The 13,619-nt window shown below is 45.9% G+C and overlaps 2 protein-coding genes across 3 annotated transcripts; both read left to right on the forward strand.

Annotated features, from left to right (window-relative positions):
- Positions 1–1,244: 1,244 nt before the first annotated feature.
- LOC110522329 (microtubule cross-linking factor 3) lies at positions 1,245–8,987 on the forward strand. The gene is made up of 10 exons (XM_021600651.3): positions 1,245–2,147; positions 3,160–3,384; positions 3,517–3,675; positions 3,776–3,844; positions 3,964–4,233; positions 4,439–4,819; positions 4,948–5,577; positions 5,976–6,287; positions 6,480–6,544; positions 8,915–8,987. The coding sequence occupies exons 1-8, from the start codon at positions 1,995–1,997 to the stop codon at positions 6,084–6,086; spliced, it is 1,998 nt and encodes a 665-aa protein (XP_021456326.3). The 5' UTR covers positions 1,245–1,994; the 3' UTR covers positions 6,087–6,287; positions 6,480–6,544; positions 8,915–8,987.
- Positions 7,233–12,783, forward strand: LOC118964450 (uncharacterized). Of its 2 annotated transcripts, none has more exons than XM_036975913.2 (6): positions 7,233–7,669; positions 8,915–9,183; positions 9,927–10,256; positions 10,688–10,770; positions 10,908–11,793; positions 11,881–12,783. In XM_036975913.2, the coding sequence occupies exons 2-6, from the start codon at positions 9,040–9,042 to the stop codon at positions 12,136–12,138; spliced, it is 1,701 nt and encodes a 566-aa protein (XP_036831808.2). In that variant the 5' UTR covers positions 7,233–7,669; positions 8,915–9,039; the 3' UTR covers positions 12,139–12,783. The 2 variants fall into 2 exon arrangements, with proteins under 2 accessions (XP_036831808.2, XP_036831807.2); XM_036975912.2 differs by having other exon boundaries at positions 7,363–7,669; positions 10,661–10,770.
- The last annotated feature ends 836 nt before the right edge of the window (positions 12,784–13,619 follow it).

The following is a 13,619-nucleotide window of genomic DNA, read 5'->3' on the forward strand; positions in this document are numbered from 1 at the left end:
CCTGTCTGTCTGTCTGTCTGTCTGTCTGCCTGCCTGCCTGCCTGCCTGTCTGTCTGCCTGCCTGTCTGTCTGTCTGTCACTCACTACCGCTTATGACAACCCTCATATCTGAGTTAGTTGATACAGTCAGTTGGTGGTACCTTGTCTACACAGCACAGATGAGCCCTTTATGATGGTGCTGATAGATGGGTGGAGACCACCCTCCCATGGCCACCACAAATCATTGCATGCAAAATATGGGTTCCTGAGTTCTTGAACTTCTAGTAGTACTAGGCCTACTGGTTTCCTTTTCTCAATCTTTGTATTTGATTGGTCAGAGAGTATGCTGTTCCCCGGTCAGAAGATTGTAGAGATTTGGAAAAATAATTAATTTTTAATTAAAAACAATAACTATAGCCTAATCATGTAGTGTAGTGGTGCTCCGGAGTGGCGCAGTTGTCTAAGGCACTGCATCTCAAGAGGAGTCACTGCAATCCCTGGTTTGAATCCAGGCTGCATCACATCCGGTTGTGATTGGGAGTCCCATAGAGCAGCGCACAATTGGCCCAGCTTCATCCGGGTTTGGCCAGGGTAGGCCATCATTGTAAATAAGAAATTGTTCTTAACTGACTTGCCTAGTTAAATATGTATATATTTTAAGACAGTAAGTAAAGGCTACAATGGGTCCTTTACAATGGGCCTGGAGAAAGATATTCAAATGTTTGTTTCCTGGTTTGACGTTAAAATCACCCGTCATGAATACTGTGTGGCTAGTCGTGCCCCTGCAGTGCCCGGTGGTACCTTGTGTCAGCGTCTCTCCAGCCCACTAGCGCTGGGCTGAAACTGCACTGTCTCTTGCGGTAAGAAGCCTAAATAAAATAACACGTTTTTGGTACGACATTTTACAGAAAATGCATGGAAATATTTGTGTTTGTAGCCTAATTTATTAACGAATGTTTATTTTTTATTTAACAAAAGTTACCGCACTTTACAAAACTCACTATAGAAGTAGAAACCCATGTAATTGTATATCTTGTATCACTATATCCAGAATAATAGCCTCCTTATCCAGTCTATAAGTTAGATTCTATTGACCTTGTTTTTTTTAAGTCAAAACTACTATTGCAATGTCACTCTGCAGACGTCATATCTCATTTGCAGCATAGGCTACGAGATTTAGTTCATTTCACCCAGACTTTCTATTTATAGTAGGCCTATAAATTGTGGAACCGGTTGACCATCATATTTCACTGTATCTTTTTCATTTTATCTAAAGGATAATAGGCCATATCAATACTTATATTAAGGTTTTATTATTTCCATAAATAATAAAATCATACTTTGAGATGGGCGAGTGGAAACGTCAGGACTGATGGATGACACGATGAACTCTGCCGCAAGCGGCGCTGCGGATTTTCCAGTGGCAGCATCAGACAATAGCACAGCGAGGCTGCATCGGGCTCCCTCGCCGACCAAAAGCCGGGAATGCGCCCCAAAACCGGCCCAGAAATCCTCCAGTAGATCCAAAAATATAGTTTCCAAAGGAGGATCGAGGAATAAGGTGGGAAACGAGGGGCTTAGGACCGCTGTCGTGAGGGAGAAGGAGATCGAGAAATGCGACGTGGAAGCTTTTCACTCGGATGGTGCTGAAACCGATGCTGTCAATTGCAATGCAAAGAAGGCGGATGCTAGCAGAGAGGAAGGTACGGAGGAGATATTTCACCAGCCGATAGATTCTCAAACCCGTCGTTCCTCGTTACGTTTATCCTGCCTCAAAGGCGAGTCTTCCCAACATATTGGGTCATACCGGCCAGACGGCTCCAGCACCGCGGGTTCGGTGAAAGGGAAAGCGAAGAAGCGGGGAGGCAGTGACAGCATCAGCAGGCTGCCGCAGGAATAGAAGCGGGGAATACGTGGGCTGCGTGCCGGGCCTTGGTCTGTGGAGCGGTGGTTGCTTGCAGACTGAACTCATCCACTTCCACCTACATAAGAAACTGAAGAGAAGCGGCAGTAAGATGCACACCAAGGCAGAAAGGGCTCCGGGCGCGGAGGCCTCGGCCGAGACGGAACCGGCTACAGAGGCCATAGATGCAGAGCCCGTGACACAGCAAGACGAGGGCCCGGAGGACGAGCTGGAAAGACTGGTGGATGAGAATGAAGATCTCAAGGTTTGGCATCACTGACGTACAATTCATTATGTTCAATGTATGCAAACACACTGTTGGTATGGACCACTTTTTGTTTGATAAGATTCATTGTGAAATCAGGCCTATTGCCCAAAGTTTGGCACTGACATAGCCCTATGCTCATATAATGCATTTAATGCATGCTTAATGAACTATTATACATAGTAGGCCTAAGTGAAAAGGTAGACTTATTTCGTGTTTGATGATAACACTGCAACTGAGTTAGTATTGCTGACGTTATACCAGGCATATTCCCCAAGGTTTATCATTAGGCCTATACTGGAAAACTGTATGTTGATACAATGAAGCAAGCATCTTTTTTTAGCCCACAAGTAGTCTTAACTGGACAGTTATTATTCTTTCCATAGCATTACAAAGAACTGATGTAGAAATGTGTCTACTTCCCTTTGGTTTGTTATTGATGCTTGCGAAAGCTATATGATTTAGGTAGGCCTATAGCTTACAGAGCCAAACCCTTCCTCCCTATTCAGAACAATAAAAAGCACCATCCTGTGTTTAGCCTACTTCTAATCATTGATTGACATACAGATGTAGGATCTTAATTTGAGCCGGTTTGCTACAGCAGGAAAATAATTCTGCAGCAACAGGAAATGTGAATTGTTATGTGGATTATAATTAATGGACCTTTTTGTATGGGTTGATACATTTTACATAAGGCATAATCAAGTCTGACATTTCAAAGTGGAAATGACAAACTTTAGAAGCCTTTTTAAACCTCAAAAACAGGCCAGCTTTTGCATTTCCTGCACAGCAGGACAGTTCTCCAGCAACAAGATGATCAAATTAAGATCCTACATCTGTAATGATGACCCTATTGATCAGTTCAGATTGGTTTGTCCCTATCCAATTACATCATGTTCTGAGGACCGAAACACTCAACACCAATAACACTAAAGCGTGAGCCCCACGTACCCTGTAGGCTACTACTACCCTGTAGTGCCTGACTGACTGATCACTCCTATTGATGTCCCAGACGGAGATTGAGGAGATGAGGACGGAGATGGACGAGATGCGTGACACTTTCTACGAGGAGGACACGTGCCAGCTGCAGGAAATGAGGCGTGAACTGGAGCGAGCCAATAAGAACTGCCGGATCCTCCAGTACCGGCTGAGGAAGGCTGAGAGGAAGAAGCTGCGCTATGCCCAGACGGGAGAGATCGACGAGGAACTACTGAGGAGCCTGGAGCAGGACCTGAAGGTAGGGAGGGAGGGAGGGTACGTAGGCTTGATATTTAAACTCATTTATTTAGTTAGTTGATGCGCTGTCCACTCACCTAGATAATTGATTCAATCAACTTTTAATCAATGTCCCTGATTCTGTCTAATGCAGGTAGCGAAGGATGTGTCTGTGAGGCTCCACCATGAGCTGGAGAATGTGGAGGAGAAACGTACAAAGACAGAGGACGAGAATGAGAAACTGAGGCAGAAACTCATTGAGGTGGAGGTGACCAAACAGGCCCTTCAGAATGAGCTGGACAAAGTCAAGGAGGTAAGAGCACACACCCACAGTACACTATATCATCTATATAGCACATATATTGCTATAATACATATTACATAGGGTTATTCTGTTATTCAATTCCTAACAGTCACAGAAGAGAAGAGGAAGCAAGGAGGTTCAACGGTCTGACAAGAAGTCTGCACAGACCCCAACAGAGGTGTGGCCTCAAAATGAAATGGTTTTATCCTAGAAATAAATAAAAAGTGATTTTGTTGCAAACACCAGCGAGAGTTGTGTCTGTACATCTGAAATCTTCCTTCCACTTCCCCCTCTCAGGACCACAATGAGGACCTCAAGTGCCAGCTGGCTTTCATCAAGGAGGAGGCCGTGTTGATGAGGAAGAAGACAGCTAAGATCGACAAGGAAAAGGACCGGCTGGAGGCGGAGCTACAGAAGTACCGCTCCTTCTACGGGGATCTAGACAGCCCCCACCCCAAGGGTGAGGCCGGGGGACCCCCCAGCACCCGTGAGTCCGAGCTGAAGCTGCGTCTGCGTCTGGTGGAGGAGGAGGCTAACATCCTAGGGAGAAAGATTGTGGAGCTGGAGGTGAGAGAGACAGGATGTGATGCAGAGGGTTTGATGTAGGTTGTATGATGTATGTCATCAAAGAGACCAGGAAATAAGTTTGCACTTGGGAACACAACTATTCCAAGCATTTCTGTTAGTTTGGTTCAGAAGCTGCTTTCAGAGAGAGGATGCTAGTGATTCATAACATAACTGATCAAATGTTTTTCATGTCATGTGTTTCCAGGTGGAGAACCGGGGACTGAGGGCCGAGCTGGACGACCTCAGGGGAGAAGGGGAGGGAGAAGGGGGGTCCGGTGGCGGGGCTGTAGGCAGGGTAGGGGTGGGCCGGGGCCATGGGGAGGCCATGACAGAGCTGAGGCAGCAGCTGCAGCTGGTGGAGGACGAGGCAGAGTTACTGAGGAGGAACCTGGCAGACGCTGAGGATCACAACAAGAGGGTGATGGGAGAACTCAACAAGCTCAGGTTTAAGGCTGGGACCCACGAGGGAGGAGCGAGGCATGGAGGAGGGGTGGCAGGAGGAGGAGGACTAAGCACAGAGAAGGCAGATGCACTGCAGGAAGAACTGAAGACGGCCCGGCTACAGATTAATGATCTCAGTGGGAAGGTGGGATGGTTTTCCCCCTTTATTTCTGTGACATAACATACATTGAAAGTATGGTATATGTTAAGCAAAAAATACATGGTCATAAACATTGCATGCCTCCTTCATCCTGTCCTCTTCTCTCTCCCCAGGTGATGCAGCTGCAGTATGAGAACCGTGTTCTGCTCTCCAACATGCAGCGCTACGACCTGGCCTCCCACCTGGCCCTGAGGGGGTGCACAAGCCCCCGGGACAGCGATGCAGACAGTGACGCGGGTGGGACCGGCCCAACCGTGCAGCGCGAGAGTGATGATGACTCCTCCTCCTCCCGCATCCTGCCCCCGCACCGCAAACGCGAGGGCCCAGTGGGCGGGGAAAGTGACTCAGATGAGGTGCGGAACCAAACCCGCTGCCTCACACCCACCCGAGGTCTCTACACACCGCCCCCAGAGGTCGCCGCCCGCTTCCTGCCCCGCAGCCCACGGGATCGCCAGCAGATGATCGACATCCGGGTGGAGGCGGAGCGTCTTGGCAGGACCATCGACCGGTTAATTGCCGACACAGCAACCATCATCGCAGAAGCGCGGGTGTACGTTTCCAATGGTGACCTGTACGGGCGAGGCAGCGGGGGTGAGGAGGAGGATGAGGGGGGTAGGATCAGGGAGCATGAGCTGCTGTACAGGATCAATGCCCAGATGAAGGCCTTCAGGAAGGAGCTACAGGGCTTCATAGACAGACTGGAGGTGCCCAAACCTGAGGACAGGGAGGAGGAACCACTTTCGGTAAGTGTGTGTGTGTGTGTGTCTGTTCATAACCCAGAAAAGACCAGACATGTTAGCCTTCTATCCATTTCTTATTGATACAGGCTGGGTCTCTGTATTTGAGGTGTAGAATGAGGTCCAGCTTTAGCAGCATGTGGTTCTGTGTAAGTCTAAGCAGCCGTGCTGTAATCGTATTGTAGACTATTACTCTGTGTGTGTGTGTGTGTGTTTTAATTAAAGAGACATACGACCTGGCCATAAGCCACTTTCAGATATGGTTTGGCTGTATCACCACAGTCTCTTCTCTTGTCCCTGACCATTGAATATTCTGCTGAATCTATTTTCCTTCTTTCTCTGACCCTATTTTCCCTCTCGTTTCTCCTCCGTTGACACTCACGTTCTGTTCTTCCTCTGCCCAGATGTTTCAGCCCATAATTTTACTCATCCTCATACTAGTCTTATTCTCCTCCCTCTCCTATGCCACCATCTTTAAACTTGTCTTTCTGTTTACCCTTTTCTTCGTCCTGTGATCCCGCCTCAATAGCATAGCCACATCCTTTGTTTGTTTGTTTCTGTTGATTTTTACATTGGTTGTCAAGGTCAATGCACAGGAGCCTCCCTATTCAAGCACAGGCCACAGTCACATAACTGGATTTACAGTATGCTTATGTTCAACACTGGAGAGTACATTACCCACTACCCACCACTTCCTTCATCACCCCCAAGTAAAGGTGAGTTAGCTAATGACACCTGTTTTGCCTAATTCCAAAATCAAACCCATTAGCCATGAAGGTAGGCCACCACATCAGGTAGCCTAGTAGATATGAAATTTAAACAAACATAATAGTGACAATGCAGCTGAATGGTGTTTGCCCCTAACAACATCTTATTTTGTAACAGATTGTGACAGTGCTGTGTTGTAGTCTTTTTCAGATTTAGCCTATAGGTCTACATTAATCAACGATTATGCTGCTTTTACCTCAAAAAGGTAAGAACAAATGTGTTTTCTCTCCTTCCTGTCACCATACTCATTCTGGTAAATTAATGAGGAATGAGTAGGCATACAGTAGGCTAGCTCCTATACTGAGGAAAAACGTATGACTCCCGGACATCGTACCAAAAAAACGTATGTCTCCCGGACATCGTACCAATAGATTTGAGTCAATAACACGGTCACACAAAAGGTTCATATTACCTTAGTCTGAGGATTCCCACATTCCTATCCACACCAAATATATTTTGGTTTTGAGCGATCAGATGCGTTTTGCAACGCTTCTTGTTTATGTCGACAAGTGTCAGTAATCTATTTGGGTCAGAACCTAGCGGGGATCAAATGACGCGAGCGGTGATATTGTGCAACCTTCACCAACAGCAATTGACAATATGAAAACAAATCAACTGTAAAATAGTGGTGAAATAGGATCAAAGTACCTGCCAACGCGCCAGACATCCAGTTTTGCGGCGTAGCCTTTCAAATCCAAATATTAGCGCAGTTGTCACATATCGGTAGTCTACATTTTGACATTATAAATGGTAAACAATTACGAGTAGCTTGGAGTCACAAGACGAAATCTGCCAAGCACCCCAAAGCGGAGTAGCAACAGGGGTGCCTATTGGCTCAGAGAACGGCAGCTAAAATAGCTATGTAAACACTTTCCCTCTCTCCATTGCTTTGTAATTATAGACAGGATGGTGGTGAAGACAGTCGTGCTAGAATACATTTGACATTATCATACTTGATCCTGGCCCCAGTGACGCGGTGTAAATACCAGGCGCACTATAAAGGCAGGGTCCCCCTCTGGAACAGAAGTTGTTTACCCTGGGGGAAAAAGGCACCTGCTCCGGATTTAACCCCGCTGCCTAGGAGTGACAATCCACGCGACTTTACGTAATAGAGTGGAGGCAACCGAAAGGGAGAGCTGTGGAAGAGGGGAGCAGAACCGCCACCGGGCAGACACACAGTTTGCGAGCTAAAGAGAGGGCCACTGCGAAGACCTTCACTAGACTAAAATCTGGATTAATTTTCTGCTATTATTTATTATAAGTATATGCCACTGCAATATACCTCCAGCGATTGGCAATAAAATCTTCAAGGAAACTATTGCACAGCCAGGTAAGGCCACACTCAGAAGTTAATATTTTATTTTGTGGAAATATATAAAGCGTTCCATTAAGTTTTGTTGTAAGCGTTGTTTTACCCATAAGGCTAGTTGATCATCTCTACAACTTTGGTTTCTATCAACATAATCATTGGACAAAGGTTAAACATTGTAAAATATAACCCTGCAGATCCACTGTGGGCTTTGTGTATTGGGTCACATTTGATCAACCTGTGCCTTCCTTCTGGTGCCTTTTTCTACGCGCCTCCAAATAGGTTGCATTTGGCCATGTGTGGATTTCTTTATTAGACACCTATTAATATAAAAACATACGCCATGCACATTTATTCTCTCTCTCTTCCGCCCTCCCAAGTTTACAATGCATATTTACAGGTTTATAAATATATCCGTACTCTTACGTTGGTGTTCGGTACTGTCGAGAGGGTAAACGCACTTAATCTATAACATTCGTTGGTAGCAAATCATCTCCCTTGTAAAAATGTACTGGATGTACTGTAATATATTACTGCAGCGATAGGCCTACGGAAACCCGTGAAAGCCATGCCAATATTGTGTGGCATATGGTCAATTTTCTAGTGGTGAGTCGGCCATGCAGCCAAGTCGGCAATACTGGAATCTTTTAGCGTTGACACTGAGGGCAGAAATGCCCATTGTGCATAATGTGTGAACATTTGAAAAATGAGGAATGCATGTACGTTAAAATGGGTAATGGCTGCCAGATATGTGCATGCCCCCGAAGTTGAAATGTATACCAAATTCCAGTATAGAAAGTTGTGAAGGACAGTCTGGTTACCGTCTCTGATCAGCTATACCATTCCACTCCTTGCCAGTCATATAATTTGCCAAATGAATGTTAGCTGAAAAGACTGGTACCCAGACTAAGAGAAGGGTTGGAGCAGAGGGGATGGTGACCAAGAGCCAAACAGTGAAGTTGTCACAAGCAGAGTTGGGGTAGTGAACGACATGTAGTAATTTAACTACATTTTGCAATAGCTTGGTGGTAGTTGAACTAAATTCAAATCTTGGTAGTGTTTTCAGTAGTTGATTGCTTTTTTTTGCCAGGTAGTGGTGTAGCTAACTACTGGAACTACACACTTGAATCTTTCCATGAAATCTGCTAAATGCATATTGAGACCCTTTGTTTATTGGTTGATGTACACATGGCTAATGTCCTCTAGTTCTTCCATGTCTTATCGTCCACAATAATCATCTCTCTCGCTCTCTCTCCCCCTTTGCAGTTTACCTCCAACTATTCCACACGTTGGTGACCCCATCAAGACAGAAAGACGCGAGGAAGTTGAAACAGAAAAAGAGAGGAAGTTTGTGACAGGAAGTAAGAAGCTGCTGCAGGAAGTGGCCCAAAATGGAGGCCATCAAACTACAGCAGAGTCTGAAGCGGTCTGGAAGGGGCTGGGGAACAGAGAGGGGGGAGCTTCTGGACAGCTTCGACTCAGAGATGCAGGAATGGGAGGACCAGCTGCAGGACATGCAGAGGAAGATAGAGGAGGTGAGGGGTCAACCACGGTCAGATACAGTCCAACGCGGTCCAAACTAAAGTAAAACATGATCCAAATACATGGGATAGTCTAAACGTTGTCCAACATGCTCAAGCCCAGTTCTGACATGGTCAAACAAGATCCTAGGTAGAGTAACATTACCTGACATGGGGTTCACTACATCAGTAGTGTGAACATACTTGTGAATATTTTCACTTTGAGATAATGTCTTTCTCGTCTCACACTCTTGGTCATTCCTGAAGAGTGTTTAACTGGTTGGGTGTGTGTCCTATAATAAACTGTTGGCAGCACACCCCTTCCTGCGACCCTATGCATTTCTGGACTAAGGACACAGACACGTGTTAACAAGCTAATTAAACTGTGATGTGCTGACAGACAGTCAGAACACACACACACTGTGAAAAGTTGATACTAATGAACACATTAAAGGTTGGGATGGCAAAGGAAGCACACACTCCAGCTGAAGTAGCAGATGTGCAGATTATAGAAAATAGTTGGGTTGTGTAACTGTTTCGGCATGGTGCGATGGATTGCGTAAACAAGGCCGGTTGACATTGTCATACGTACAGAAGGGTTTTGTGTACATATTGCTATACAGAGCTTTTGTATTGACATTTGTGTTTTGGAATACGTCTACGTTGTAAGTGTAAGGAATTGTCGTATGTATAAAAACTTGTGTTCATGTTGTGAATGTAGAGTCTTGATAATCATCATGTTTATGTGCATATTTCAGCTTTACAACGAGGTGCAGGCTCGGAGAGGTGGAAATTATTTCACCATGAACAACAGCAGAAATGATAGGATGATTGATTGCGGCCGTGGGCATCATGACAATGGCTTCTGTGACCCGTATGGCAGCCACATCAACGCCACCAAGGACCACCCCAGTGCTGTAGATGCTTTTAATCACGGCCCCAACGGTTACGGCTACCCTGTCAACCATCAGAATGGCGGCTATGGTTATCCCCTTAGCAACAGTGCGGTGGAACTTGGAGACTTGTTGCAGGATTATCTTGGACATGGTCACGGAAAGACCCGGAAGACCAACTCCGCTATCAACAATGTGAGTAGCTACAGTAACTAAGGGTTACAGTCATTAGGCAGCCCCATCCGGAAACAACTTTTATCCTATGACTCACCTCTTTGGTGTTTGAAGATGGGAAGAAATCTGATAGGTGAAAGCAATGTGGTAGAATCTCCCCTTAGCTCATTGGAAGACGAGATGGGGCCAACACCATAATGATTACACCTATTTGGTTCCTTCATGTCTGCCAGCACTGGAGGGGCAGGGGATAGGCAGGGTTGTTTTCAGGAATATTAATATAAATAGATTACATAGAACTGGCATGGCTTCATACTCCACTGGAAATTGCATCAGCCATGCCAGTGTGACTGCACAGCTGAATTTGATATACTGTATCTATGCTATTTGCACTATTCTGCTTCACTGATTATTTTCCCTCCCAGGTAACCCTTGTCCCACTTCTCTCTCAGCATCTGAAGGAGATCACTAAAGGGAGCCAGGATCAGTCTGTACACCAGGATGAGATGAAGAGGAGGCCTGTTGGGAATGAAAGGTAAGATACCTTTCATACAGACATCATTTTGTGAAGTTCATTTTGAGAAAATTAATTTTGAGAGTTCAATCCACCTATGCAATTCCTTATTTTAGTTATCTTACTGATGACATTTTTTGCTTGTTGATCTGTTTTAGGATTAGTAAGGTGCGGTTTGCAGACGAGGAGGCTGAGAACAGGAAGAACAGGGTGTCACACAGAAAGAGTTCCCCTTGCAGAGACCTTAACAAGGAGAACACAGGGGCCAATCCCCCCCTCAGACAGCGAGAAGGTCCTCCCATACCCCGATCCACCTCCCAGATGGCCCCTCCCGACACCTTCTCCCCAGCCCTGGACAGGATGTCCAATGCCCCTGGGGTCCTTGTGGACAGGAAGTGTGGTAGCCCCTCGGTCCTCAGAAAGTTTGGAGCCATGCTCCAGGAAAACGAGGGCAAAACCCTCACTGATACCGGTGTGGTGACCAACCAGGTGCCTACCGAGAACAAGTGCCCCACCGCCATCTGTCAGCACAAAGGGCTGGGCGGCAGCAGGACGACTGGGCGCGTGCCTGTCCAGAAGTGCCAAGCAGATTCCGTCCTGCTAACAGCGAGGATGGATTGCAGCCAAGAACGAGGGGCAGTGAAAGACTTTAGGAGAGAGAGCCAGCTGGGAGAGGGCAGAGGCACCTCAATGGCTAGCTATGCTCATCCTAAAGGACTCCATGCAGGGGTTCAGAGGAGGACCCAGGTAGGAGGCAGCCCCAAGCCCAAAGCAAGGGCTCTCGGAAGGGCAGACAGAGACATGGGTCTGGTCCAGGGGGAGAGGGCCAGGAGGCCTGCACCTCAGCCTGGGGAACTCAGAGTGGACTACAGGAACCTGAGTGGATCCTATGTTGGGGCTCAGATGATCCAGAGGGGAGGGCCAGTTGCAGGTCAGAAGAAGGACAGTGGACTCATTGAGCTACTGGATATGCTGGACATTGAGCACGAGTACAGCTCCTGCTCCCAAGCCGCACAGACTGCCTACAGACAGGACACACAGCAGGTGAAATAGGCATAGCAAATACAGACACACACACACACACATACACACACAGTCTTGACCTGACCAACTTGTATTGTTTCTCTCCAGATGAGCCCAGCCGACTCATTCTCAGCAACCCCCACAAGGAACTTCTCTCGTCCTGCTCGTCCAGCTAATCAACGTCCTCCATCCAGGTGGGCTTGCTGTGCCCCCACCGCCTTGATCTCTGCCCCCTCCGGCCCAATTTCCCACCCCCCAAGCACCTTGGCACGCACTCCTAGCCCGATAGCAAGAACCCCAAGCCCCGCCCTGAAGCAGCAATCTTTCTGCTCCTATTTGCTCCACACTGAGACTGCCATTATGTGAGACACCTGCCCCACCCCCCTCTAAACCTTGCCTCCCCTCCCCAAATTCAACCCACAGGACTCAGATGACATAGTCCTGCCCTCTCTGTAAATACTAAAGACTGTTCCTTCTATCTGGCTTTAAAAATTGCTTTAAGAAATGTTCTATGAGATTACCCACATGACTGTGTATGTGTGGTCTATGAGAAACAGAATAGTTGACTCTTGTTCGGTCTCCAGTGTTACTGTGGCCTTCCCTTCTCCTGTGCCAAACTTCTTTATGTCTTTTATTTCTTTCACTCTCTTAACTTCTCTACCTTTCTTTCTTTTGTATGGGTGATTTTTGGATGGCTGTGTAAAATGTGATATAGCATGCCCCCTTTTACTTGCGGGTGCATGTCCCTTTATGTATGTAACTCAACCCTAATAAGTGCCATGTTGGCTTGTTTTTATAAATGGCCAACAAGTCAATTCAGAGTTGATCCTGTCCTGTCAACACAGAAGCAACATGCTAACTGTCTATAGTATGTTTTACTGTATCATATTATCAAAGTAACGCATTTGAAAATGTTCAAGTAACCATAGTGAGACATACAGTTATGACTGTGATGCTTTTCATGTCCTTTTTTTCTCTCTTGATAAGAAATAAACACGACAATGCTTTGACGAACTGACTCCAGCTATCTTTGGAATTGCATCCCCATGATTTGTATTGTTTGATATGTGCCTGTTATTTCATTGGTTGGTGGTGACATGGTGTTGCTACTTCCATGTATCAACACTACTGAGATTCAGTACCATACTGAAACAATCCTGAGTGCCACTAAACATTGAAAGCAACTAGCTCAGCTACTACTGTTCAGGGGATTCAGCTACTTTAGGTCTCAGGGAAGGTGACATCAATGCCTGAGGCCAAGCTAACTATGACTAGCTGATGTATTCTACATTAGCTGGAGCTGAATGAAGGAGAGGGGGGAGGAAGCTTCTCCAGTGCCAAATAAACTATTGTTCAAAAGTTTGGGGTCACTTAGAAATGTTCTTGTTTTTGAAAGAAAAGCCAATTTTATTTGTCCATTAAAATAACATCAAATTGATCAGAAATACAGGGCAGACATTGTTAATGTTGTAAATGACTATTATAGCTGGAAACGTCAGATTTTTTATGGAATATCTACATAGGCATACAGAGGCCCCTTATCAGCAACCATCACTCCTGTGTTCCAATGGCACGTTGTGTTAGCTAATCCAAGTTTATCATTTTAAAAGGCTAATTGATCATTAGAAAACCCTTTTGCAATTATGTTAGCACAGCTGAAAGCTGTTGTGCTGATTAAAGAAGCAATACTGGCCTTCTTTAGACTAGTTGAGTATCTGGAGCATCAGCATTTGTGGATTTGATTACAGGCTCAAAATGGCCATAAACAAAGAACTTTCTTCTGAAACTCATCAGTCTATTCTTGTTCTGAGAAATTAAGGCTATTCCATGCAAGATCTTGCCAAGAA

The sequence above is a fragment of the Oncorhynchus mykiss genome, chromosome 4 (genome assembly GCF_057628025.1).
Source record: "Oncorhynchus mykiss isolate SJ-2025 chromosome 4, ASM5762802v1, whole genome shotgun sequence".
Lineage (NCBI taxonomy): Eukaryota > Metazoa > Chordata > Actinopteri > Salmoniformes > Salmonidae > Oncorhynchus > Oncorhynchus mykiss.